This window comes from Balaenoptera acutorostrata, chromosome 6, assembly GCF_949987535.1.
Source record: "Balaenoptera acutorostrata chromosome 6, mBalAcu1.1, whole genome shotgun sequence".
Classification (NCBI taxonomy): Eukaryota; Metazoa; Chordata; class Mammalia; order Artiodactyla; family Balaenopteridae; genus Balaenoptera; species Balaenoptera acutorostrata.
This window is the reverse complement of record NC_080069.1, coordinates 7768119-7795554: the sequence shown is the minus strand read 5'-3', so window position 1 is coordinate 7795554 and position 27436 is coordinate 7768119. Positions and strand designations below refer to the sequence as shown.

Below are 27436 nucleotides of genomic sequence, written 5' to 3'. Positions count from 1 at the left end.
TCATGTTGCGGGTGTTTTTGATGTCATATCAAAAAAATGATTGCCAAGACCAGTGTCAAGGAACTTCCCCTCTATGTTTTCTTTTAGGAGTTTTATTTCCTACGTTTACATTTGTAATCTATTTTGAGTTAATTTTTTGTGACTGGTGTAAGGTAGGGATCCAGTTTCATTATTTTGTTTGTAATTAACCAGTTTTCCCAGCACAGTTTACTGAAGAGACCATTTTCCCTATTGAGTATTATTGGTTCCCTTGTCAAATATTAATTGACCATAAATGTGAGGATTTATTTCTGGGCTCTCGACTCTGTTCAGTTACTTTATGTGTCTGTTTTTATGTAAGTATGATACTGTTTTGATTACTATAGCTGTTTAGTATAGTTTGAAAACAGGAGGTGTGATGCCTCCAGTTTTGTTCTTCTTTCTCCAGATTGCTTTGGGTCTCTGGGGTTTTTTGTGATTCCATACAAATCTTAGAATCATTTTTTCTATTTATGTGAAAAATGCCACTGGAATTGTGCTAGGGATTAAATTGAAGGTACAGGTGACTTTGGGTAGTATGGACGTTTTAACAATTCTTCCTAGCTAAGAACATGGGATATCTTTCCATTTATTTGTGTCTTATTCAGTTTCTTTCCTCAAAGTCTTGTAGTTTTCACTGTTCAGATCTTTTATGTCCTTGGTTAGATTTATTCTTATATCTTTTATTGTGATGGTATTGTAAATTGAATTGTTTATTTTTTTAGGTATTTTATTGTTAGTGTATAGAAACAACTGCTTTTCTGTATGTTGATTTTGTATCTGCAACTTTACTGAATTTTTTTTATTAGTTCTAACCATTTTTGGTGGAGTCTTTACACTTTTCTATAGATAAGCTCATGTCATCGGCAAACAGGTACAGTTTTACTTCTTCTCTTCTGATTTGGATGACTTTATTTTTCTCGCCTAATTGATTTGGATAGGACTTTCAGTACTGTGTGGAGTAGGAGGGGTGATATGGGGCACACTTGTCTTGTTTCTATCTTAGAGGAAAAACTTTCAATCTTTCATCATTGAGTATGACGTTAGCTGTGGGCTTGTCCTATACTGCCTTTATTATGTTGAAGTACACGCCTTGTATACCAATTTGTTGAGAGTTTTTTTTTTATCATGAAAAGGTGTTGTATTTTGTCAAATGCCTTTTCTGCACCTATTGAGATGATCATATGATTTTTACCATTTGTTCTGTTAATGTGGTATATCACATTTATTGATTTGATATGTTGAACCATCCCTGCATCCCAGGGATAAATTTTACTTGATCATGATGTATGATCTTTTATTGTGCTGTTCACTTTTGTTTGCTAACATTTTATTGAGAACTTTTGCATCTTTGTGATCAGGGATATTGTTTTGTAGTTTTATTTTCTTGTAGTGTTTTTATGTGGCTTTGGTAACAGGGTAACGTTTGTCTCATAAGATGAATTTGGGAGGGTTCTCTCCTCTTCAGTTTTCTGGGAGAGTTTGAAGAGAGTTGGCATTAAATTATTTTTAAAGGTTTGGTGGAATTCACTAGTGATACCTTCTGGTCCTGGGCTTTTCTTTGTTGGGAGGTTTTGAATACTGATTTAATCTCATTACCTGTTTTTGGTCTGTTCAGATTTTCTATTTTTTCATGCTTCACTGTCAGTAAGTGGTTTGTTCCTGGAAATTTATCCATTTCTTCCAGGATATCCAGTATGCTGACATATAATTGTTTACAGTAATTTCTTATGACCTTTTGTGTTTCCGTGGTATCAGTTGTAATGTCTTCGCTTTCATTTCTGATTTTATTTGACTATTCTCTTTTTTTCTTAGTCTAGCTAAATGTTTGTCAATTTTATCTTTTGAAGTAAACCGCCCTTAGTTTCCTTGCTGAATCTGTTGGCGCCATGATCTTGGAGTTCCCAACCGCTAGAACCGTGAGAAACAAGTGTCTTTCGTTTACAAGCTCCCTATCTTATGGTATTTTGTTATAGCAGCCCGAACAGATTAAAATGGCACTCAGCGTTCTAATCAGTATAAGATTAAAGTTTGTCCTTTTCTGTGATAAGAAGACATTATTAAGGGAGAGGAGAGAGGGAGAGAAGAAGACTTCACAGAAAATGAAAGAAGGACCAAAACGCCAACAAATAAATGGCCAGTGAGGGGAAGAATTACATAGGAATGGCAGGGTGAGCTTATTGAATCTTTTCCTTCATAGGTTTGTCAAGGTCACTATGGTGATCGATATATAGAAAAGCAGAAACTAGAACTTTTAACCTGATAAGGGGTCAGCTGCAACCAGGCAGGGCTTGTGCTGATGAGAACCTACATGGGTAAAAGTGGCAGATTCTGTCTTGTTCTGAATTTGTGCTGACCTCAGCTACTATGGGGCAAAATAATATAGAGAGTTATGTTCCTAGTGTGGGTTTCAGTTTTCAAAGTTTTGTGAAACTTGAGTCCCCTGTGTGAAGATTTGCGTTTAGTAAGAGACTCTTAGAGAAGGCTTGCTGAGCAAACAGAAGTGAGACTCTGTTAGTAGAATCTGGTGATGACTGTTGGTGCTGGTGACCTGAGGAGGGACCTTTCTCTTGGGACAGTACCATTTCAGCTGTCAGCTGGCTATCATATGCCCAAGGGCCGGAGCAATACCGTCTTCACAGCCTCAGGAGTGCTCCGTGCACACACCAAAGAGAACAGGTTGGCCACAGTGTTCCCTGAGTAATGAATCGTGTACCTCTGTGCTCACGTGGCAGAGCTCTCCTGTGCAGTCTGGCTGTGGTCGAGTGGGGAGGACAGTGGTCAGAGTTCTAAACAGCTGTCCCTCCTCACCCCTAGATCAGTCTTTGGAATTCTCTTAGGTGAGTTTTATTCTCCCTTGATTATCCCCCTTGCTTCCTCAGGCGTCTGGGCATTAGTTCAGTGACATGTTCACCCAAACTTGAATCTAGGCACTAATAAAGGTTTTAATAATTGTAATAAGCAATCACTTCTAGTGATACTGGGGGCATCTGAACTTGAATGTGGGTACTGGAAGTCATTTGGTACCTAACCAGGAGCAAGTCTCAACTCATTTTCTTTGTAGGGATAGTGTTTCAGAACCCAAAGAGGACAGATTCTACCCCACATTGAGAAAACAAAGTTAGCCATCAGGTTAGATCGCTTCCTTCAGTGAGATTGCTGCAAGCTTCCCAGGGCAGAGTCAGCGCTGCTAAATCTTTTCAGGAACGCTCTGGGAGCAGAGACTCCATCCCTCCTTCATCCCCACACACGTGCATTCATCAACCCAGTTCTTGGCTCTATTGCACATTCCTTGGCATCACACTGCCTGGCTGGACGGAGTTCAGACTTCTTATCCCCTAAGCCCCTCTTTGCTAGTTTCACTGCTGAGAACAGGCCAGTAAGCCTTTTTGGGAGCTGAGTATAAGCATCCTTGAAAATGAGCCTCTCTGAAAGCTTAACTCAACCAATCAGCCTGTGCTCCTTAAGAGAGACCAGCATTTCCCAGTCCAGCAGAGGCTAGGCTTTCTGAGAAGTACCAGCAGTTCAGGCTGCAGTGAGCTCCTCAGATGTCTAGGTGTCCCCATCTGCTAGGAGTCTGTTGGGTTGTAGCCACTACAAAATTCTGTACCCACGTCTCATTCATATCATCCAAAGTGTAAAATCCTTCCATTTTCCTGTCTCTCTATATTAACGCTTGGATTGCTCTGTCCACCTCTTGTTTTCCCAACATCTTCAGTGACTTCAGCATCCACAAAAACACCATCAGGCACCCTACCCTCTTCCTTTATCGACTCTCTCACCTCCTGCGATGCTCATCTTCACTTCACACTGTGCGCTTTGACAACACTTAGAATTGCGTCACCTTTGGAATCTTGTATTCAGCCGTCCCGACTCTGTGGCCACAATTTTTTTCCTTCCAACTCTTCCACTCAGTGGTTATCAATACCCTTAATTTTAAACCTCATTGAAATCTTTGGATTTGGAGAGGAAGTTATGTTGCACATTTTTATAAGAGATCTTGATGAAAATATTGGATGTCTTTGATCATAATTTTTAAAGTCCAACTTTAGTTGGACTAAATATCTAAATCTAGATATGCTTTTTTCTTTTCTCTCTCTCTCTCTCTTTTTTATTTGTTTGGCCATGCGGCATGTGGGATCTTAGTTCCCTGACCAGGGATCGAACCTGTGCACCCTGCATTGGAAATCTGGAGACTTAACCACTGGACTGCCAGGGAAGTCCCTAGATATTTTTATTAATAGTTCCAGATTCAAGTCAAGGGCATGATGCTCAGTCGTAACCTGTAGGGACTTTCCCCTGGGGATTCTAAAGTAACGTAATTTAGTTATACTGCTTTTATGTCATTTGACTTGGTACCAGGATCAAGTCTTCGTGTGATCCCGAATGTGGATGTTTACTCTGAGTTCATAAGTCCTTAGGAAGTCACAAAACAATGGAAACTGTTTTACTTATGTAAAGTCTTCTCTTGGTAGAGTTTTCATAAATTCCTTATTTTTTCATAAGTAAATATTTCATAAATATTCTCAAAGTGGTCTTTGTCCCCCCAAATGTTAAGCAGCACATTGCCAGTTGAATGAATATTTATATTGAACCATAAAATTTTCAGTTGTGCTTTAGATAGGAGACATAATTGGTAAAGAGATGCAGATCACTGGTGAGTCCATGGTGGCAGGCAGGAGCTCGTCATCTAGAGGTGGCCGGTGCGCCAGTAGTGCTGTATGACCGAGGACACAGTTGTCTCACTGCTTCTCTGCCTCCCCTTCTACGTCCTATACTTCTTGGAGCAGGAGCTGTGTCTTATTTAGGGTACCCTTAGGGTGTCCTTAACCCCACTGTGGTACTAACGATTTGTACTGTGTCCCCTATAGGGAAGACATAGATTTAATAAAACATGTTGGAAATATTTAATTTTACAAGGATTTGATTTTCTGAGAAGTAGGGCAGCAGGACATGAGAAATGCTTCACTGGTGATCTCAGAATAGAGGGAATGGAAGAGTCAAATACCCACTAAAGAACCGGGCAGAGGTATTAGGATGGATTAGGAGGTACAGTGGATGCCCTCCCTTCGAATGGCAAAGTTTCTGCAGAGAGAATCATGAAGAGGTGTTATTGAATGGTAAATAAGATTAAATTGGAATAAGAAACTGCTGGACTGTTTATAGGAAAGTCCTCCTGGATATGCTCAGATGACACAGAAGTGTTCTTCAAATTCTCCCTAAAAAAAAGTTAGCTTTGGAGGCAAAAGGTGCACCATTGCCGTTTTCTGTGCCAAAATACCCACAGCTAACTCCCTGAAGGGTCATTTAACAGGAAGGAGTCTCTTCTCTCGGTAACGTACGTTGGAGAGAAGTAGCGCGGGTGGATGCGGGCTCCACTAGACCACCCCTAAGAGCACGTGCTGCGTAGTCGGCTGAGCAGCCCAAGTGGGAGCAGTGAGAGATTTCTTTGAGTCTAAGAGAGGCATTCAACTGGGCACATAAAATCTGCCAGTTTGGCAGCTTTTTTCCAGATTATACTCAAGGGGGAAGAGAGAACAGAAAAATACAGAACAACCGGGTTTTTTTTTTTAATTCTTTGAAAGACTCATCTTTCTTCACATGATCTTCCTGGCCAAGAGGCAGAGAGATTTATTTAAACTTAGGTGAGAAATTTATGCTCATTCTGTGACAATATTCGTACATCTTGAATGATCTTTATCTTAAAATTTCTTATTTTTTCCTACAAAGTTATAATAATCATAGTCACTTAAATTTTTATGTTTAATTTTTGTTATACATATAATTTCCAGTTATTATAACATGCAGAAACAACAGAGACATACAAAGAAAATATTAATAATTGCCTCTTCACCTGTGATCCATTCCCTGTGAGGTACCAACTTTTTTGATGTGTTTGCCAACAATTTGATGAGTATCCTTTTGTTACTTTTCCATTTTCTTTTATATATATATATATATATATATATATATATATATATATATATATACTTTATTTTTTCCAGTAATAAAATCATACTCTGTAATGTGCTATTTTTAATTTAATAATTTATCATGGATGTCTTTTCAGGATGATTAAAATATATCTAACTTATTCTTTTAAATAGATGAATAATTTTCATGGTATAAATGTGCTAATCCTTTCTGATTACACAGTTTCTAGGTTTTTTTCCATTAGAAACAACACTGCAATAAGCTTTCTTGCGCATGATATTTTAGTGTACTGTATTCTTATTCCCATGAGACAGATTCTTAAGTGGAATTGCTCTACAATAAGACAGGTGCATTTTAGATTTTATTAGTCATGGTTGGATTATTTCTAAAGAGATTTTAGCAATTTATAGTCTCACTAATGAGGTTTGAGAGTACCTATTTCTCTGTAGGTCCACCTGCACTGGGTAATATCCTTTAAGAAAAATCTTGCCAAATTCAGAACTTTAAAAAGTCATCTGTGATAGAATTGGTGTTTCTGTGATTGCCTAGAGACATTACAGATTTTTTTTTTGGTAATGTTTATTGGCTATTTGTATGTCTTTTATTGCTGAATTGGTTCTTCATATCTTTTATGCATTTTTCTACTGGAATGCCTTTCTATTCTTAATTTTTTGTGACTTTCATCAAATAGAGTTTTAACTTTTAATATAGTCATGTCTGTCAACAATACCCTTTAAGACATCTGGGTTTTCTTTCCAATTTAAGATGTCCCACTTCAATTTGAAATCTGAATTATATAATATTCTCCTTTTCTTTTATGTTTGTATACTTCTAAGTTCTATAAAATTTAAAAAATATATAGAAAAGTAAAAAGTTAAGACATGGCTTTTTTTTAAAAAACAGAAACAAATCATTGCAGATATAGCTAAAGCTTCACTTTTTCATGCCTTTTTCTTCCTTCTTTGGAGATTACTATCATCCTGAAGTTGATATGAATCATTAATATGCCATTTTCACCCTTCTATTTTTGGTGACAAAATTGTCCTAACTCCTTTTTTAATGTTTCAAAGAGTATCTAATTAGGTCGAACCATTGATAAGGTTATGGAAAATTGAAAGAGCTATCTTTTAAAGACCGGAATTATCCCAAAGGACACATTTAAAAAAAAATTATTTTATTTATTTTATTTTTGGCTGCATTGGGTCTCTGTTGCCATGCGCCGGCTTTCTCTAGTTGGTTCGAGCAGGGGCTGCTCTTCGTTGTGGTTCACGGGCTTCTCATTGCGGTGGCTTCTCTTGTTGCGGAGCGCAGGCTCTAGGCGCGTGGGCTTCAGTAGTTGTGGCTCATGGGCTCAGTAGTTGTGGCTCGCAGGCTCTAGAGTGCAGGCTCAGTAGTTGTGGCGCACGGGCTTCGTTGCTCCGCAGCATGTGGGATCTTCCTGGACCAGGGCTCGAACCCGTGTCCCCTGCATTGGCAGGTGCATTCTTAACCACTGTGCCACGAGGGAAGCCCCACATTCTGTTACATTCACTTAGTGGTATATTTTGAACATATTTCCTTGTCCTTAAGTTTTTTTCTACAGCACCATTTAAAATTACATAGAAACACCATCCTATTCCCTCTATTGTATGAAATACAGATTTCCACCTATTTTTTTTTATTATTTAAAAAAAGTATTGTAGTAACACCTTCCCAGTCACAATTTCATTTTCCCTTGCCGTCAGGAAAGCAGTACCATGATAATTATTTCCTTGCTTTCCTTTATAGTTTTCTGGCTAAGTAGGCCACACCCTTAGTGTTCTCTTCTGACTACTTTCTCATTTTTTATAATATGGATAGGCTGATAATTTTCAAAATCTTTAAGTTCTCTTTCCTTTCTGTTATCAATTCTGTCATGTCATTTCTCTCTTCTAGCATTTCACGATAAGCAGTCAGGAGGAACCAAGCTTATCTTCAGCATTTTGCTTCAGTTTTGCTTCAGCTGAAATTCCAATGTCATCACTTTCGAGTTCTGCCTTGCACAATACACCAGGACGTGAACACAGTTCCGCCCCATTCTATGCTACTTATCACAAAGACCACCTTTCCTCCAGTTTCCAATAACACATCCCTTATTTCTGGCTGAGATATCATCTGAATGGCCTTTTCCATCCATATTTATACCGACATTCTATTCATTACTTAGATATTCTCTGTGAAGATTGAGGCTTTCTCTATCACTCTCCTCTTTCCTTTCTGAGCTGTCAGTACAATCTCCTTTAAAGTTTGGTTCTTAGCGACATAGGGTGTCTCTTGCATGCACTACAAAGCTCCGCCACCCTCCATCCATTACTTAAATTCAGTACTGCTTCTACATTCTTAAGGGTTTGTTAGAGCAGCACCCCGACTTCTCGGTGCCAATTTCTGCTTTATTCTGTTCAGGATGCTATAACAAAAATACCATAGGACGGGCGGCTTATAAACAAGACATTATTTATCTCTTACTGTCCTGATGACTGGGAAGTCCAAGATCAAGGCATGAGCAGATTCAGTGTCTGGTGGGAGCCTCCTCCCTGGTTCATTTACAGCTTCTCCCTTGTGTCCTCACATGGCAGAGGGGGATAAGGGGGCGCTCTGGGGGCTCTTTTATAAAGATACTAATCCCATTCATTAAAGCTACACCTTCATGTCCTAATCACTTCCCCAAGGCCTCACCTACAGATACTATCACATCAGGGATTAAGCTTCAACATATCTTTTCTTGTGTGGTTATTCTCAGGTTTTTTTGTTTCACCGTGTTGCTAAAATTTCTTACACGGACTCCAGTACTCTCCCAGAGCTGTTTTTGTTCATGGATAGCTATCTAATTATTCATCATTGTTGGGGGACAGAGGCTGGGTCCTCCACGTTACCTTTTTGGTCACCAAAAACTGAATCTTAAAATCCTGGAATAAGCCCATCTGGATACTTTAATATATTACTGGATTAATTTGCTGTTTTGTTTGAAATTTGTGCTTGTGTATTTATGAGTGTAATGGCCTGAAATTTCCTTTCTCATAGTGTCCTTCAGGTTTGGCCTCAAGTTTATTCTAGCTTTAGGAACAAGAAGGTACATTTTCCCTCTTTTCTCTGTATCTTGGAGAAATGTATGCAATTAGTATTTTTCTTTATATATCTCACCTAGAAGTTAATCTAGGCTTGGAATTCACTTGTGGGAATGTTTTTAATTAAAGGATTCAATTTTAAAAAGAGTTTTAGGGCTATTTAGTTTTTCTGTTTTCTCTTGTGCTAGTTTGGTTAAGTTGTTTTTTCTATAGATTTGTCATTTTAATCTAAAATTTTTAAATTTCCATTTTATTAATATGTTTTTCATCATTTCTTTCTTTCGGATTTCTATTTATTTGAGAGGTGAAGGGAGCAAACCTATTTTCTGATTTCAGTCTTCTAATTTAAGGCTATAATTGTTATTTGAATTGTATGTTAGTTGTACCCCACAGTTTTTGAAATGCACTATTTTTGTTTTTTAGTCAATGCAAAATGTGTCCAGTTTTCAAGTATTTCTTCTTTGACTGAAGAATTATTTAGGTATATATTTCTTAAGTTCAAGAAGCATGGTGTATTAGTTTCCTAAAGCTGCCGTAATAAAGTAACACAAACGGGATGGCTTAAACAAGAGAAATGTACCGTCTCAGAGTCCTGGAGGCTGGAGATCTGAGATCAAGGTTTTGGCAGGGCTGTTTCCTTCTGAGATCGTGTGGGAGAATCTGTTCTGTCCGCTTCCCTCGCACAGGTTGCCCCAGGGTGGGAGGGGAGCAGTAGTAGGGTCCCTGTACGGCTGAGAACAGCATGGAAGTAGTGAAGACACAGCTGTTCCCACCTGATTTTCTGCCAACCTGGAATGATAAATGAGTAGCAGAATTATCCCATACACTAAAGAACAAGCCTCCCCCAAAGAGTTCTAAGAATTTTATTAAGAATAAGAGGAAACTCAGCAGTTGTACCTTGACTAGTGACTAGAGACTAAGAAAGAGAATGTCCTAGTAATGTTAACATAATCAGTGCTCTCCCAGATGCCTCACCACTCCTAACTCCTCTGAAACTTGCAAGTAACTTGGAGAAGAAAGAAGCAACTCTGAATCGACTGAGTTTACATTTCTGTGACCAGGTAGAATGAGGTTTGTAATAGGAATTAAGTTCATTTATAAAAAATAAAGTTACACTTCTGCAAATGTGCCTGGTGGACTAATAATCATATCCTGTCCGTGACTCAAACTCCTTTACACCAAACATTTCTTGGTCGACTCCCTGAACTCGCAACCTACTTTCTCTTTTTGGCCTGTTGTAGTGACCCGCATTGCTAACCATATCTTTTGCAGCTTTGAAACACCAGTATCATCTTTCATTCCTTTTCTCACTGTATCAAAGGCCCACTGCATTCTGTCCGTCCTACTTCTGAAATCCATCTTGAGTCTCTTCTTTCTTCTTAGTCCTCACACCAGTGTTCCAGTCCTAGATGACTGGAATATGATAATGCTGCATAAATATACTCTTTTTATATAAGATTATACCTCTCATAAACAGAAAGTATACCTTATTTTCAAAACCACATGACATTTTAACAAATATCAATTTTATCTGAGACAGCAAAGAATGATTTAGTACATTCACAAAAGCTATAGAGAAGATCACATTCTCTGGTAAATATGTTTAGCGCTTACTTGGGGTCAGGTGCTGCTTAAGAACTTTACATATGACTAACTCGTGTAATCCTCACAACACCCACCATGATGTAGGTACATGGTCATCCCATTATATAGCTAAAGAAACTGAGGGTAGAGAGAGACTAAAGAACTTGCCCAAGGGCAAACAGTTAGTAAATGGTGGGGCTGGGATATAGTACTACAGATGAAATAACAATGTGGGGATGTAAGTTGGGGAAATTAATGTAAAAGTAGACACATGAAAACAGAGTGTAAGCTTCTATAAAATATGTACTTTTAACCTGACCACCTACACATATAATTATCATTGAGTTTCCTTTAGCCATCATATTAGTTATTCTTACTTAGACAAGGGAGTTTTAAACATTTTTAGTTTCCTTTCTGGGAGCCTGAAGAAGATGGAGTTAGACTTTTCACCACTTCTTTTTTTCCTTAAACACATTTTTCTTCCTTCTGCAGCAGATGCTCCAGTCAGCACAGTATCTAACTGCATATTCATTAGTATTGCACTTCATTCTGCAATTAGAGTATCCTGCAGGACATCCTTCAGGAAAAAAGAAGCTTCTGGCTTTGAAGAGAGAAAACATTATATTATATTACTTGTTTGTATATGTTAATATCTGAAGTGTTTGATAATAAAACAACAACGATAGAGGACCTTCCCAGAAAAAATGACAAAAAGGAATGCAGGAGAGAAAAGTGGAGGTACTGAATAAAGAAAAATGAGGGTTTCTTCTGTAGCGTAATAGGTGAGGCAGTGGTTGAAAAGGGACCGCGTTTCTGATAAGAACTATCACAGCATATTTCTGACTAAAATTAATGATCCATTTAGGGGTGGGGATTCATGATTCAGGAAAGAATGTTTAATTTCAGAAGTGAAGTCCCTAAATAAGCGGGGATGAAATCTAGTATATAATACAAGTGGAGGGGTTAGCCTTAAATCAGTATGAAGAGAAGGCAGACTAAGATAAAATTAGGTAAAGGTTTATGGTAGCGGGAAAATGGGGATGTTGTCACTTGTTGCTTTTCCTGTCTTGGTGGAAAAAAAAATCAATTGAGAATGGGATGGGCAAGTTGGATCTTGGCTCTAACTTTCCAGTGTATTTAAGCTCAAAGCCGTATCTCCTTTACTGAGGAAGTTTTTGAGATCTGCACAGGATCCCATACGCCATAATTGCTCACCTTGGTTTCCAGTTCTAATAGGTGTTTCCTTCTATCCCTTTTCCCCAAGGAAACCTATCCTAAGTTTAATAGTAATCATTTCCACTTCCTTACTTAAAAAAATAGTTTTATTACCTGAACTTCATCCCTAGACACTATAGTTTTTTTTCTCATTACAGTTTTTGATATTCCCTTTAAATCTACAGGTCCTTCCCAAAACCTTTTATTACAGTTTTTATGTTGAAGAACTTGGGGTGTTTAACCTGGAGTGTTTCCCTACTTCTGGAGAAATTAGCATGTGTCCTCCATATTTTCACAAATTTGCAGCTGGATTCAGAGGCTTGACCTGACTCATGTTTGAGTCCTTTAGCTGTCTGTACTGTAGTTGGTGGTGTGTGTGTGTGTGTGTGTGTGTGTTGTATCAGGAGGCCCATAATGTCTGGTTGTCTATATTTCAGAGATAATAGCAGCTACTGATGCCCAATGAGTAGATTCATTAATACAATGGAGGTTGTATGTTGGTGATACTGTAATTATGTGTCTTTTTCAGTGTTTAATTGTAATGTATACAACTCAGTAAGTTCGGTGACTAGTTTATACCTGTGAAACCATCACCACCATCAAGACCATAGACATATTCATCACATACGGAAGTTTCCTCTGACCTCCTTTATTATTGTTGTTGTTGTTATTATTACTTGTGGTAAGAATACTTAGCATAGGATCTAGCCTCAGAAAATTTTAAATAGATAACTCTGTATTGTTAGCTGTAGGTACTGTGTGTAGCAGAACTTCAGAACTTATCTTGCATAAGGGAAACTTTGTACCCTTTGACCAACGTCTGCCCGCTTCCTCCACCCGTCAGGCCCTGTTACTATGAGTCTGACATTTTTGGATTCCACATATAAGTGAGATCACACAGTATTTGTCTTTCGCTGTCTGATTTATTTCACTTAGCATATGTCCTCCAGGTCCATCCATGGGTCACAAACAGCAGGATTTCCTTCTTTTTTAAGGCTGAATTTATTTTGTATATTGATATATATCACATTTTCTTCCTGTGTGTTTGTGTTTTTCACCTTTATTGAGGAGTGACTGACTGATAAAAACTGTATACATGGAAGGTATACAATGCGATGTTTTGATATAATATACATTGACTTGATTACCACCATGAGATAATTAACATATCCAACACTTCACATGGTTATCTTCTTTTATTGTGTGGTAAGATCACTTGAGATCTACTCTCCTAGCGGATTTCAAGTATGCAATACAGTATTATTATCTTTTTATTAACTATAGTCACCATGCTGTACATTAAGTCTCTAGAACTTGTTCATTTTATAACTGGAAGTTTGTTCCCTTTGACTAACATCTCGCCATTCCCCCACCCCCCATACCTTGGCAACCACCATTATACTATCTACTTCTTTGAGTTTTACATTTTTACGTTCCACATATGAATGAGATCATACAGTATTGGTCTTTCTGTGTCTCATTTACTTGACTTAGCATAATGTCCTTCAGGACATTTGTCCATGTCATTGCAAATGGTATAGTTTCCTTCTTTTTAAGGCTGAATAATATTCTGTTGTGTGAATATACATACACATATATATACACATATATGTATGTGTATATATATATCACAATTTCTTTACCCATTTATCCATTGACAGACACTTTGGTTGTTTCCATATCATGGCTAGTATGAATAATGCTGCAATGAACATAGGAGTACAGATATCTCTTCAACATCCTGATTAAACATCACTTCTTTTGGATATATACTCAGATGTGGAATTGCTGGATCTTATGGTGGTTCTAGCTCTTAATTTTTAAAGGAACATTGATAATCTTTTTCATAATTGCTCTTTCAATTTACATTTCTACTAAAAGTGTACAAGGGTTCCCTTTACTCCATATATCTACCAATATTTGTTATTATTATTATTTTGGTAATAGTCATTGTAACAGGTATGAGGTGATATCTCATTGTGGGCTTGATTTGCATTTCCCTGATGATAAGTGACATTGGACACCTTTTTTGTATTCCTTTTGCCTATTTGTATATCTTCTTCGGAAAAATATCTATTCAGGTCCTTTGCCCATTTTTAATTGCTTTGTTATTATTTTGGGCTATTGAGTTGTGTGAGCTCCTCATGTGTTTTGCGAGGAACTTACAAACCCTTACTGAGTACAGGGTTTGCAAATATTTTCTCCTATTCCATAGGTTGTCTTTTCACTCTGTTGACTGTTCCTTTGCTGTGCAGAGGCTTTTTAGTTTGATGTAGTCCTACTTGTCTAATTTTGCCTTTGGTGCTTGTGCTTGTGCATATCCAAGAAATCATTACAAAGACCAATGTCATGAGCTCTTCCTCCATGTTTTCTTCTAGAAATTTTACAGTTTCAGGTCTCATGTTTAAACCTTTAATCTATTTTGAATTGATTTTTTCTATAAATGTACTCTTTTGCATGTGACTATCCAGTTTTCCGAACACTGTTTGTTAAAGAGACTATCCTTTCTCCATTGTGTAGTCTTAGTACCCTTGTTGAATATCAGTTCTCTCTCTGTGGGCTTATCTCTGGGCGCTCTATTCTCTTCCACTGTTCTACATGTCTGTTTTTATGCCAGTACCATAGTTTTAAAATTATTGTAGCTTTGTAATATATTTTGAAGTCATGAATTGTGATGCCACCAGCTTTGTTTTTCTTGCTCAAAATTGCTTTGCTGTTCAGGGACTTTCATGGCTCCATAAGAATTTTAGGACTCTCTCTTCCTTCCCTCTTTCCTTTCTTTAAAAATTTTTTTATCTGTTTAAAAATTTTTAAAAACTGTTCTAGGATTGTTTTTTCTATTTCTGTAAAAAATAACATTGGGATTTCCACAGGGATTTTTACTGAATCTATGATTTGCTTTGGGAATTAGGAACATTTTAGAAGTATTCTTTCAATCGATGAATGGGGATTGCCTTCTATTTATTTGCGTCTCCTTTAATTTCTTTCATCAATATTTTGTAGTTTTCAGTGTGCAAATCTTTCACCTCCTTGGTTAAGTTGTATTCCTCATTACTTTGTTCTTTTGATGCTATTATAAATGGGATTGGTTTCATAATTTCTCTTTTGAATAGTTTGTTGTTAGTATATAGAAATGCAACTGGTTTTTGCTTATTGATTTTGTATTCTGTAATGTACTGAATTTTTTTTTACTAGGTCTAAGTGTTTTGCTGGCATCTTAGGGTTTCCACATATAAAATCATGTCCTCTGCCCACGGAGATAACTGAGTCTGAGTTGTTTCTCACTCAAACCTGGAAACATGTTCACTGGTACAGCAATGTCCAGTCAAATATTTTTTAAAAAAGAAACAACTCAAAGAATGGGAGAGAATATTTGCAAACCTATATCTCTTAAAGGTTTAGTGTCCAAAATATACAAAGAACTGACAACCCACTAATGAAAAACAGCTAAATTAAAAAGTAAGTAAAGGATTTGAGTAGACATTTCTACAAAGAAAATATACAAATGGCCAATAAAACACTGAAAAGATGTTCAACATCATTAATGTTGCAAATTAGATGCAAATTAAAATACAAATTAAAACTACAATGAGATATCACTTTACACCAACTAGGATGACTATAATAAAAGATATGGGGCTTCCCTGGTGGCGCAGTGGTTGAGAATCTGCCTGCCAATGCAGGGGACACGGGTTCGAGCCCTGGTCTGGGAAGATCCCACATGCCGCGGAGCAACTGGGCCCGTGAGCCACAACTACTGAGCCTGCGCGCCTGGAGCCTGTGCTCCGCAACAAGAGAGGCCGCAATAGTGAGAGGCCTGCACACCGCGATGAAGAGTGGACCCTGCTTGCCACAACTAGAGAAAGCCCTAGCACAGAAACGAAGACCCAACACAGCCATAAATAAATAAATTAATTAAAAAAAAAATACGGACCATAGCGGAGTATGTGAGTATGTCAGTATGTGGAGAAGTTGGAACCCTCATGCACTGCTGGTGGGATTGTAAAATAAAGGATGAAGCTGTGGAAAATAGTTTGGCAATTCCTCAGAAATTTAAACATAGTGTAACCATAAAACACAGCAATATACCCAGGTATATATCAAAGAGAATTGAAAATATATCCACACAAAAACTTGGACGTAAGTGTCCAGAGCAACATCATTGATAATAGCTCCAAACTAGAAACAATCCAAATGTCCATCAGCTGATGACTGGATGATTAAAAGGTAGTGTATCCATTTAATAGAATACTGTTCATCAATTGAAAGGGATTACGTATTGATGCATGCTACAACATGGATAAACTTTGAAAAACCTTGTGCTAAGTGAAAGAAAACACAAAGGGTCACATGTTGCTTGATTATATTAAATGTCCAGAATAGGTAAATCGATAGAGACAGAAAGTAGATTAATAGTTGCCAGGGTCTGAAGGGAGGGGAGAATGGGGAATGACTGCTAATGAATACGGAGTTTCTTTTTGGGGTGATGGAATGTTTTGGAATTGGATAGTGGTGATGGTTGCACAACTTTAGGAATATACAGAAAACCACTGAAATGGTACACTTTAAAAGAGTGAATTTTATCTCAATAAAAAAACCAAGAACAATGAGGGAAATCTTGAATTTCCAGGTATTACAAGGTGATCTAAGGTAGTACATGCATCAGAAAAGATGTCAATAGATAATAATACAAGTCCCAGTGATAAGCCCAACAATTAATATATATTTATTACATAATATTGGTGGATTTAAAAAATTAATTTGGGAGGGTTAGATTGAGTATTCAATAAATATGCCTGTATAATTGGTTACTTGGTTAAGTGTGAGGATGGACTCTTAGCTCCCACCATACGTGAAGTAATTTCCGCATAAGCCCGTGCACAGGTCAGTGGTCAGAGTGCTCTGTAAACCACAGATGATGGTGGAGCAGCCTCCTTTCCACCCTGGCCCTTCTTCTAATCACCACGCACTTTCCATTTTTTCAGTTCCCCAAATTTTCTGTGTTCTATAAACCTCCTTCTACCTTCTTTAGATCAAACACAGTCTTCAAGTAAGAGTTTATAGTAGGTTAAATCCCTGGGGGGCACCACCTTATGGATGTTGCCCTAACCATCAATTCTCCACTCCTCTCACATTCTTCGTTGTATGGTACAATCTGCCCTTGTCTAATTTATTTTCAAACTCTTGGAAGACCTTGTATTCTTTTTCATTTATATTTTTATAACTTTGAAATGAAAGGTTTCCTGCTTACCTTGAGGAACTATGGACAACAAGGCAAGGACCCCAAGGATGGAAAGCAAGACCCTCATGGTTGAATAAGTCAGAGAGAATCCGTAACTGGGATGAAGAGAACTTCTTTCTGTGCTCAGTTCTCAAGAAGTGAGTTGCTGTATGATTATTGAACCTTACAGTGGTAAGAACATTTCTGTGTTCCAATGAGCCTTCATTATCAGGAGATATCATGCAATGGACATGACCATCAGTTATTCAGAGTACATTTGTTAAGTGCTGGCAGGGTGTAGGCAAAGACAGTAGGATGCACAGCACTTACAGAGAAAGAGCAGCCACGGTGAAGGAAGGAGACATATTCTGTTGAAAAATCATTGTCTTATGGTTCTTGGAGGTTAAGGCAACATTGATAGAGTAAAAACATTCAATTTATTTCCCCAATAATAGGAAGGGAAGCACTAGATATAATAGCATGCCTATTTATTAATATTATTAATTTTGGGGAATGTACATTAGCAGACTGAAGCAATGAAACTGTATTTGAAGCCATACACAAACTAGTGAGATATAGAAAAGCTTTTGTTTGATTGCCTCTTTGTCCAACCAACTAATGAGATCAACTAATTTTTATTAAGTCTTAGTGAACACACACTGTTTACGCATCACAGTCATATGCAGTGTGAGGGAGACCAGAAAGGAAGAGTGGACCTTAGATGCACTTGGGAAAGCAAATAATACGGAAAAGACCATGGCAGTGCAACTTGAGCATGTGTCTGACAAAGTGGCACAAGTACCTTGTAGACACTAAGGAAATGAACACAGAGGAACACCGCAGAAGTTTGGGCGGCCTAGGGAATGATTAAAGAAGACGTGAGATGGCCCCATTGGCAAAATTCTCTATACATTTTATGGGTTGAAAATGGTTTAAATCAGTCTGCATCCGAGCCAGATGCAGGCAAGAGGAATGAACAGACTCATCAAGTCACAGCACTGGGTGGCAGAACAGTCAATTCCCAAAATTTCATTGCTGCGACATGATGCAGGATGTGTGAAACGGAGCTTGGAATGTCCATTTCGATAAGCACAGTGGGTCCCTACAGCATGAAGCAAGCACTTTTTGGCTGGTGTGCATAGCCCCTGGTTTTGCTATAAGCATGGTGACTTCTTTGGTAAAAGTAGCATTTTCTGTATTTCAGAAGTCTTTTAGCCTTGCAGCTATCCTAGAATTCAGAGAAGATTTCCTTCTTTTCACTAGTGTCACATTTGACCTAAGATTCATTAAGTATTTTTCAGTCAGACTCACTGAAAAACAGTCAGCTATTCTGGACTCATACTCACCACCCCAAGAGTTGCTCCCCTATCCTATTTGTAAAGAAATAGGTCTCACTTTCCAAACCAAGATCAAAGCAATTCAGGAAGATACCCATGTAATTAAATTCAACAAATACTTACCGAGTAACTTCTTAGTCTAAAACACTTCGCGTCATTTGGTGATGACTTACACGTTCCTTTCACGCTGTGTTAATATATTTATATGCACTTGTTGTTGCACTTGTTGATTACTTGCTCAGTGAATAGTTTTTGCTTGTTTTAATAAGAAAGACATGAGTAAGAATGCCAATTTTAGAGACTGCAAAGCGCATTAACATTCATGATCTTATTTGGTCTTCATAATTTCTTAGACGCTCTTACTTTGGGTTGAGTAACTTTTGTCAGTACCAAGAAGGAAGCTCCTTTCTGCCATTGCTTCCTCTGGGTACCCCTTCCACTCCTAATGGAACATGTAGTTACATTATTTGAGCAGGTCCTCCCTGGCTATTGAGGCTTTGCAAATGACATCTTGAGCTAAATCAGGGATGGAGGATTGGTGGAGGGACGGGGGATTGAGGTCCTGGAAGAGGCAAACTTCACAAGACTTAGCCTAAGGAGGGCCAGTGAGGGGGCTGGAAGCTCTGGGGATGACTTTCCCTAAGCCTGGGTTCAGGTTTTTTTCTCCTCTGAGGTTGCTGGGGCAGTGGCATCTGGGAACAAGCCTCTCCCAGTACCCTAAAAACTCACAGAGGGATCTTCGGGTCATTGGGGAATGTGCTGGTTCCCGATGACTACTCGTTTACTTAAATCTGACTGGCTGGGGACCATTCGCACCTCTGATCATGAAAAGCTTTGGAAGCATAGGTTACATTGCAAAGGAATCACATTTATGAGCACACATCGTTGAGTTCCCTTATGGAACAGTAAGGGCTGAATTTTCATCGATGCTTTGACATTTTCTATAAAGTTGTTTCTCGTCCAGGTAGATTTGGAGCCAGGAGATGGGCTTGGAAGGCTGCCCAGGGAGCCCAAGAACACTGGGTGACTCATGGGCTGGTAGACAGGGACATCAAAGGAAAGGAGAGGAAGGTTCACTGCATTCAGGGGGTGGGTTGGTGGGCACCAGGTGAGTGTTGAAAGGTAAGCTTATCACCAGATTGCTCAGGGCCTCAGTAGAGAAAGATAAAGCACTTTGACAAAGGCTTTTCCTTAAAAGAACACAGAGGAGAAAATCAGATAGCTATCAAGCTACCAAAGTACAAATTGTTACAACAGAAGGAGAAAGGAGTTAATTTTCCATGAGATAATATTAGACTTAGGAATTATTGGGTTTTACTATTGAACTTAGCTCTCCAGAAAGTCAATAGATACTCAGATAATTTATAATCGAGTGTTCATTGTTTACCTTCCTTCCCTGTACTCAGTAGTATTGAAAGCTTTGGAGTCATTGCAGCATCAGTTGTTTCTTTTTCTTCTTGTTGCTGCAATCTTTCTAAATTTATTGTTTCCTTACCTTCAGTCTGTAAACATCCTCAAGTTCCTGTGCTTTGAAAGCAAAAGATAAAATAACATTCCTCTCTTTAGTTTACTTTTTACATAAGACCCTAACTTTCCCCCTTTTGTCTCAGGAAAATAGTAGTATGTTCTCTGTTTCCAGTTCTTTCCATTCACCATTCACTCCTCCCCCCCCCCAAATATTTATTTATTTATTTATTTTGGCCGCGCCGGGTCTTAGTTGCGGCATGCGGGATCTTAGTTGCGGCATGCGGACTTTTATTTGTGGCATGCGGTTCCCCAACCAGGGACTGAACCTGGGCCCCCTGCATTGGGAGCGTGGAGTCTTACCCGCTAGACCACCAGGGAAGTCTCTTTGTTCACTTCTTACCCTACAGGTTTCTGACATCTTTCATCTTTCTACTGAGTATACTTTTGTTAAATCGCTAATAACTTTCCCTCTGTATAAAAACAAACATAATACATACACAAATAAATATGTACATAGATACCTATATACTATATGTGTATTTTATTTTTGAATTCTCATTTGTAAATAATACATTTTAATTTTAAAATTGGAAAACCCATAAAATTACTAAGATGATAATAAATATAATACATTACTTTACCACTTAAAAGATCATTGCTCTTTTGGTTTATTTCTTTTCCATTAAAATAACAGAGAAGAGTTCAAATATTATAGAATACTATGAACTCCCTATACCAAGTATCTGAATGAAGTGGACACTTTTGGGGAATTATATGTCAATAAAGTTGGCCAATAAAATAAAATTGCAAGTAGTTGAAGTTCTTTCATTTTCAAAGGGTGCTAGAATGAGCAAGATTTTATGCACAACCTTCAAGGAATAGATAATTTCTATTTTGTGATAATAATTCAGATGATAGAATAAGCTGGATGGCTACTCAACACATTAAAAAAAATAAATTTATTTATTTATTTATGTATTTATTTTTCGCTGTGTTGGGTCTTTGTTGCTACACACGGGTTTTCTCTAGTTGCGGCGAGCGGGGGCTACTCTTCCTTGTGGTGCGCGGACTTCTCATTGCGGTGGCTTCTCTTGTGGAGCACGGGCTCTAGGCACGTGGGTTTCAGTAGTTGTGGCACGCGGGTTCAGTAGTTGTGGCTTGTGGGCTCTATAGCGCAGGCTCAGTAGTTGCGGCGCACGGGCTCAGCTGCTCCGCGGCATGTGGGATCTTCCTGGACCAGGGCTCGAACCCGTGTCCCCTGCATTGGCAGGTGGATTCTCAGCCACTGCGCCACCAGGGAAGTGCAACACATTTTATGAAACAGAATAGCCACAACACAGATATGTCACAAGGCAACATATTAGTTATATATTATTGCATGACAAAATACCCCAAGATGTAGTGGCTTAAAACAACAAACATTTACTACCTCACGGTTTCTGTGGGTCAGGAATCTGGGTGTGGCTTAGCTGGCTGCTGTTGGCTCAAGGTCTTCCCAAAGGTTGCAGACAAAGCTGTCATTGGGGTTGCATGCTCCTTTGAAGGCTGGGAGAAGGTTCTTTCTAAATTCACTCAACGTGGTTGTTGGCAGACCTGTCCCTTACCACACGGGCCTCCCCATAGAACTACTCGTGGCATGGCAGCTGGCTGGCCCAGGAGCAAATGATCTGAGAAGGAGTGAGAGAGCAAACCCCAAATGAAAGTCAGCCTTGTAATAATCTAATTTTGAAAATGGCATCCCATCTCATATCATATACTCTATTCATCATATCTAAGTTGGTAAGTCCAGGCCTCACTCAGGGGGACAGGTTTGCACATTGGTGTGGACCTAGGGGCGGGAATAGTTGAGGATTATCTTAGAAGCTACTTACCACAGACAGCAAAAGATAAAAATAGCCAATCTAACCTATGAACATAGATACAAATGCTACAGAAACTATTATCAAATTGAGTTTAATCTCAAAGTAAAAGAATAACACATCATGACCAAGTAGTATTCATCTGGGAAGGAAAGGGTGAGCCAACATTAGAAAATCAGTTTATTTAATACACTAAGTTATTCCATGTTTTGAGCACTTAATATGTGCCAGGCACTGTCATAAGTCCTGGGAATACGGTAGTGAACAAGGCAGAGAAAATTCTTGCCTTCAGAGGATGTGGAGAAAAGGGAACCTTCGTGCACTCTTGGTGGGAATTGGTGCAGCCACTGTGGAAAACAATATGGAGTTTCCTCAAATAATTAAAAATAGAACTACCGTATGACCCAGCAATTCCACTTCTGGGTATATATCAGAAAAACAGAAAAACACTAATTAGAAAAGATACATGTACCCCAGTGTTCATAGTAGCATGATTTACAATTGCCAAGGTATGGAAACAACCTAAGAGTCCATCAACAGATGAATGGATAAAGAAGATGTGGTGTACATGCATACAATGGAACATTATCCAGCCATAAAAAGAGAAATTTTGCCATTTGCAGCAACATGGATGGACTTGAAGGGTATTATGCTAAGTGAAATAAGTCAGAGAAGAACAGATATATGATATCACTTATGTGTGGAATAAAAGAAAAATAAACCAATGAATATAATAAAAAAGAAGCAAACTCACTGATATAGAGGACAAACTAGTGGCTACCAGTTGGGAGGGGGAAGGGGGCAGGGGCAATATAGGTGTAGGTGATTAAGAGGTACAACCTATTATGTATAAAATAAGCTACAAGGGTATATTGTACAACATGGGGAATATAGCCAATATTTTATGGTAACTATAAATGGTATATTATATATCTGTAACTTATGATATTGTACATCAACTATACTTCAATAAAAAAATTTTTTTCCAATAAAAGAATTCTTGCCTTCATAGAATATATTTGTAGTAATGGGGAACACTTCACACACACACATGATTACTTAAGAAAAGATACCTTGTGTGATAACAATAAAATAGAGTTCTCACAAATTAAAGGTAAACATGGTTAATGGTATTCTTAGTTTTTTTCTCAGATGCAAACTCTGAGACAAGGATTTTAATGCTAGTAGTTTTTTAGGAAGGTGATCCCAATAAACACCCATAGAAGAGTGGGGAAATGAGACAAGGAAGAGAAGAAACTGCAAAAGGATGACTTTGAAGACAGTTACCATTTGGGGCTACTGTGTATCATTCCTGTGGTGAACTCTGGAATGAAGTGTAGATGATCCTACAGAGTTGTGCCAGTGAAGGAAGAGGAAGCAGGGGTATTTATCTACACAACTCCTTATACATCATTGATTAAGTGCTTCCAAGGAGACTAACTGCTTCTGGTACGCTGTGGTTCTCCAAAAGCCCTAAGGAAGAAGGCTCTGGGTAGTCACAGTAAGCACCCCCCTCTGTGTAGAGAAGAAAGCCAAGGGATAAGAACAGGACAGCAACAGTGTGTGCTAATGTCCACCCCTTGCACCACTCAGATTCCCTCTTGCCCCATGTTAAACCTATTTTGTCTTGTCCCTGATTTTTTAAGATTGTGGCTAGTTATAACTAAAAAATATTGAAACACTAGGGTTAGGAAAGTTACAGGCCTTGCTACTTGCAGTTGGTCTTGAGGCCATGGTTGATGTTCATTATCTTTCTTCATTATTCTTGATGTCCCTCACCCATGAAGAGCACTTCTGTTGATCTGTTGCTTGCCCTGTGTTGTATACTTTCGTATGTTTTCATGTTACTAATTAGCATCCTTTCACTTCAGCTTGAGGAGCTCATTTCACCATTTCTTGCAAGGCAGTGCTAGTGGTGATCAACTCCCTTAGTGTTTGTCTCTCAGTTAAGTCTTTATTTCTCCTTCATGACTGAAGCATGACTTCACCCATTAGAGTATTCTTGGTAAGTTGGTCTGGTGCTGCAGTGTCATGCAGCAACATGGCGTCTTCCATCTGGTGGAGGTTTTAGTATCTGCAAAACACTCAGGAATATGTGTTAGATACTGTTATCTGTGTCCTTCAGGGAGGAACTAAATATTCTATGACTGCTGTATGGCTGATCTATCATTTAAATTGTTCCCAGTTCTCCTGGCCCAACTGCTGTCTTTTTTACTACATGTTCACATTCTCTCAATCATTAACTCTTTTTTTTTTTTTTTTTTAAAGGATTTTCTTATTTATTTATTTATTTATTTATTTATTTATTTATTTATTTTTGGCTGTGTTGGGTCTTCGTTTCTGTGCGAGGGCCTTCTCCAGTTGCGGCAAGCGGGGGCCACTCTTTATCGCGGTGCGCGGGCCTCTCTCTATCGCGGCCCCTCCCGTCGCGGGGCACAGGCTCCAGACGCGCAGGCTCAGCAATTGTGGCTCACGGGCCCAGCCGCTCCGCGGCATGTGGGATCTTCCCAGACCAGGGCTCGAACCCGTGTCCCCTGCATTAGCAGGCAGACTCTCAACCACTGCGCCACCAGGGAAGCCCCAATCATTAACTCTTGAGCCAGCCTTTTGTGACACAGGGGAGGCCTGGGAGACTAAAGCTGTTCTACAAACGAGGCAGGTATAGGACATAGGTTAGTCTGTCCTAGGAAGACCCCATAGCGTCCTGCTTGGTTAAACTGTGAACATGGGGGTGCAGATGTCTTTTTGCGTTAGTGTTTTCTCAGAACAGCTATTTTGATTTTTTTTATCATGTAGATCACAATATTTCATGGATTTGAGCTAGGTTGTTGGAGAATTACTATTTTCTTTTTTGGTGATGGCGTATTTCCTTGATGATTTAAAAAATTCTCTGGTTGTCTTGAGCTGGGAACTGCTCATTGGTGCAGCTGTGTCTGGGCTTCTCTAGGATTTTTATGGGCCGACCTGTTCACGCTTCTTGCTCCCTCTGGTGGCCGAATTCTAAAGCCTTTATGTTTTCTCTTTTCTTAACAACTCACCAGGCTGGCTGCCAGAAACTTGTTTTTGTCCTCCAGAAAGTGGCGCTAAAGCTCCAGTTTGTGCTGATCTGCATTTCTGCGAGCACTTTAATCACTCGACCTGCTCTCCCTGCAGCACTCGGGAGCAAGTTCAAGGGTCTGGCTGCAGAGTGGGGGGAGGTGTGGGTTTAGCACTCAGGGTGTTGGGGTGCCCACGATCCTGGTGGGGAGACCCTTGGGTGGGGAGCTCCCAGAGGCTTGCGTGCAGCAGACTTCCTGCTCAAGTCCTGAAGCAGCCAGCAGGGACTGTGTCCCTTTAATGCCCTTTGAAACTCTTTTAGGCTTCCTTCCCTCCCTCCTTCCTCCCCACAGACATGAAGCTGCAAACACCTCCTCAAGTCCTTGCCAGTTACCTTCAGACGGGGTGTTCTGTTCGTGTTGTTATTAACTGAGGTTTTCTCTGTCTTTGTATCGGCACATTTTTTCCCCACTCTTCTTGCTTTTCTCTTTTGGCAGAATTCTCAAGTTTTTATGTCTTCTCTGGCTTTTACAACTCACCAGGCTAGCTGCTGGAAACCTCTCTTTGGTTTTACAGAAGGTGGTGGTGTACCTTGTGGTCTATTTTCTCAGCACACCCCCGTCCATGAATTTTGCATTTTCAAATGTGTGGGAGTAAAAGTGTACACTGAAGAGAAAAATGCATATGCTCTTCTAAACAAAGGAATCGACAGATAAAAGAGTTATTAGACGAAGGGAAAGGTAAAATTAAGGCACAGGGTTTTCCCAGTTAGATAGTTCAAAATTAGTTGTAATAAATGCCTAAGGAATGTCACAAGCAGACAAAGCAGTGACCTTGAAATGATATGATTCCCATCAGAGATTGAACGTGGCTTTGTGTTTAATTCTAGGAACTACATAATTGAAGCATCATCCAATGCTTCCTCTTTTTAAGAAACTGATCCCAGTAGCTAAGCTCAACCAATGGTGAGGATTAAGGGTAGCTCACAGGGATTGAGCCCAAGCACTAGACGGGTCTGGAGGTGAGAAATGTGTTGACAGTGATAATGCCAGGAAGTACATGGCTGCCACCCCCGTGAGCTTATGTCAGATACGCTTTCAGCAACTTAGAGACATTTCCTTCTATCTCTATCTGATTAAGGATTTTGTTAAAGGGACGTATGCTGAGTTCTATCAATTGCTATTTCAGTGTATACTAAGATGATCAGAGATTTCTCTCCTTTAATCTGTTGACATTCATTCCTTAATAGTTGTCTTAATAAACTGTGGTCTTGTGTTTCTAGGACAAACTCTTGGTCACAGCACACTAGGCTTTCAATACAGAGTGTTCATGGCTCACTTTGCTATTGTTTATTTAGGAGTTTTGCCCTTATTTTAATTGCCAAATTAATCATTTCTTTCTTCTTTGTGTGCTATCCTTTCGGATAGCCTTTGTGTGCTTTTCCTTTTTAAAATTTTAAAAATTGGGTTAAAATACACGTAACATAAAATTTACCATCTTAACCATTTTTTTTTTTAAATAAATTTATTTATTTGTTTTTATTTTTGGCTGTGTTGGGTCTTTGTTCTGTGTGCGGGCTTTCTCTAGTTGCAGCGAGTGGTGCGCAGGCTTCTCACTGTCGTGGCCTCTCTTGTTGCAGAGCACGGGCTCTAGAGCGCAGGCTCAGTAGTTGTGGCACACGGGCTTAGTTGCTCCGTGGCATATGGGAATCTTCCCGGGCCAGGGATTGAAACCGTGTCCCCTGCATTGGCAGGCAGATTCCCACCCACTGCACCACCAGGGAAGCCCCATCTTAACCATTTTTAAGTGTACAGTTCAGTGGTATTAAGTACATTCACATTGTTGTGAAGACATCTCCATAACTCTTTTCATCATGTAGATTTGAAATGGAGGTGAAACTCTATACCTATTAAAGAATAACTCCTTACTCTCCTCTGCCTCCAGTCCTGGCAATCACCATTATACTTTTTATACTTTCTGTCTTTATGATTTTGACTATTCTAAGTAACTCATATACTATAGGTATATAAAATATATTATAATACAGGTATATAAAATATATCTATCTCCCTGTTGATACTATGTAAAAAAGATTCTGTTCTTCATTTGACTTGTTCTTTAAAATGTTATATAATTCAGTGTAACAAGATGGCTTTGCTAACAAAATATGCTCATCTCCTGTAAAATTTTCTGTATACATGAATCAACAAAGTCAACCTTAAATCTGAAAAAAAATATGTTCTACAAATATGAGCACTATACAATAACTTCAATTCAGTTTTAGTTATGTTTTCTCTTCCCAAGTTTACTTAATCTAAATAAAAAACAAAGTTTCCATTTACTTAAACAACACTTGTTACTCGTTTTCTTAAATGTTTAATTTTCTGCAAATGTAACAAAAGATTGAAATTTAGGAATGTTGAAATTTTAACTACTTTTATATCCTACAGTATTTAACTCACATTTTTACCTAACACATTATGCTTGCATCATAAATATTTTAAAACCATTCTTCCATATGGGTGCTTCTATTTAATCTTCTCTGTCTGTCCAGTAAGGGTTTGGGACTTGACAGTATATGTCTGTAGCAGATACTCCTTGCTAGCTATTAAAAAAAAATTGCCATTGAATTTTGCTTGGGGCTCATAATTAGACTATACATCCCACCCCTTCCATGCAGGT

At 38.7% G+C, this 27436-nt stretch overlaps 1 protein-coding gene across 1 annotated transcript; it reads right to left on the bottom strand.

The window, feature by feature from the left end:
* Positions 1-11065: 11065 nt before the first annotated feature.
* Positions 11066-17143, bottom strand: LOC114239190 (beta-defensin 43-like). The gene is made up of 2 exons (XM_028169166.1): positions 17086-17143; positions 11066-11220 (listed from the first exon to the last, which is right to left on the bottom strand). Exons 1-2 carry the CDS (start codon positions 17141-17143, stop codon positions 11066-11068), a joined length of 213 nt encoding a protein of 70 aa, XP_028024967.1.
* Between the last annotated feature and the right edge of the window lie 10293 nt (positions 17144-27436).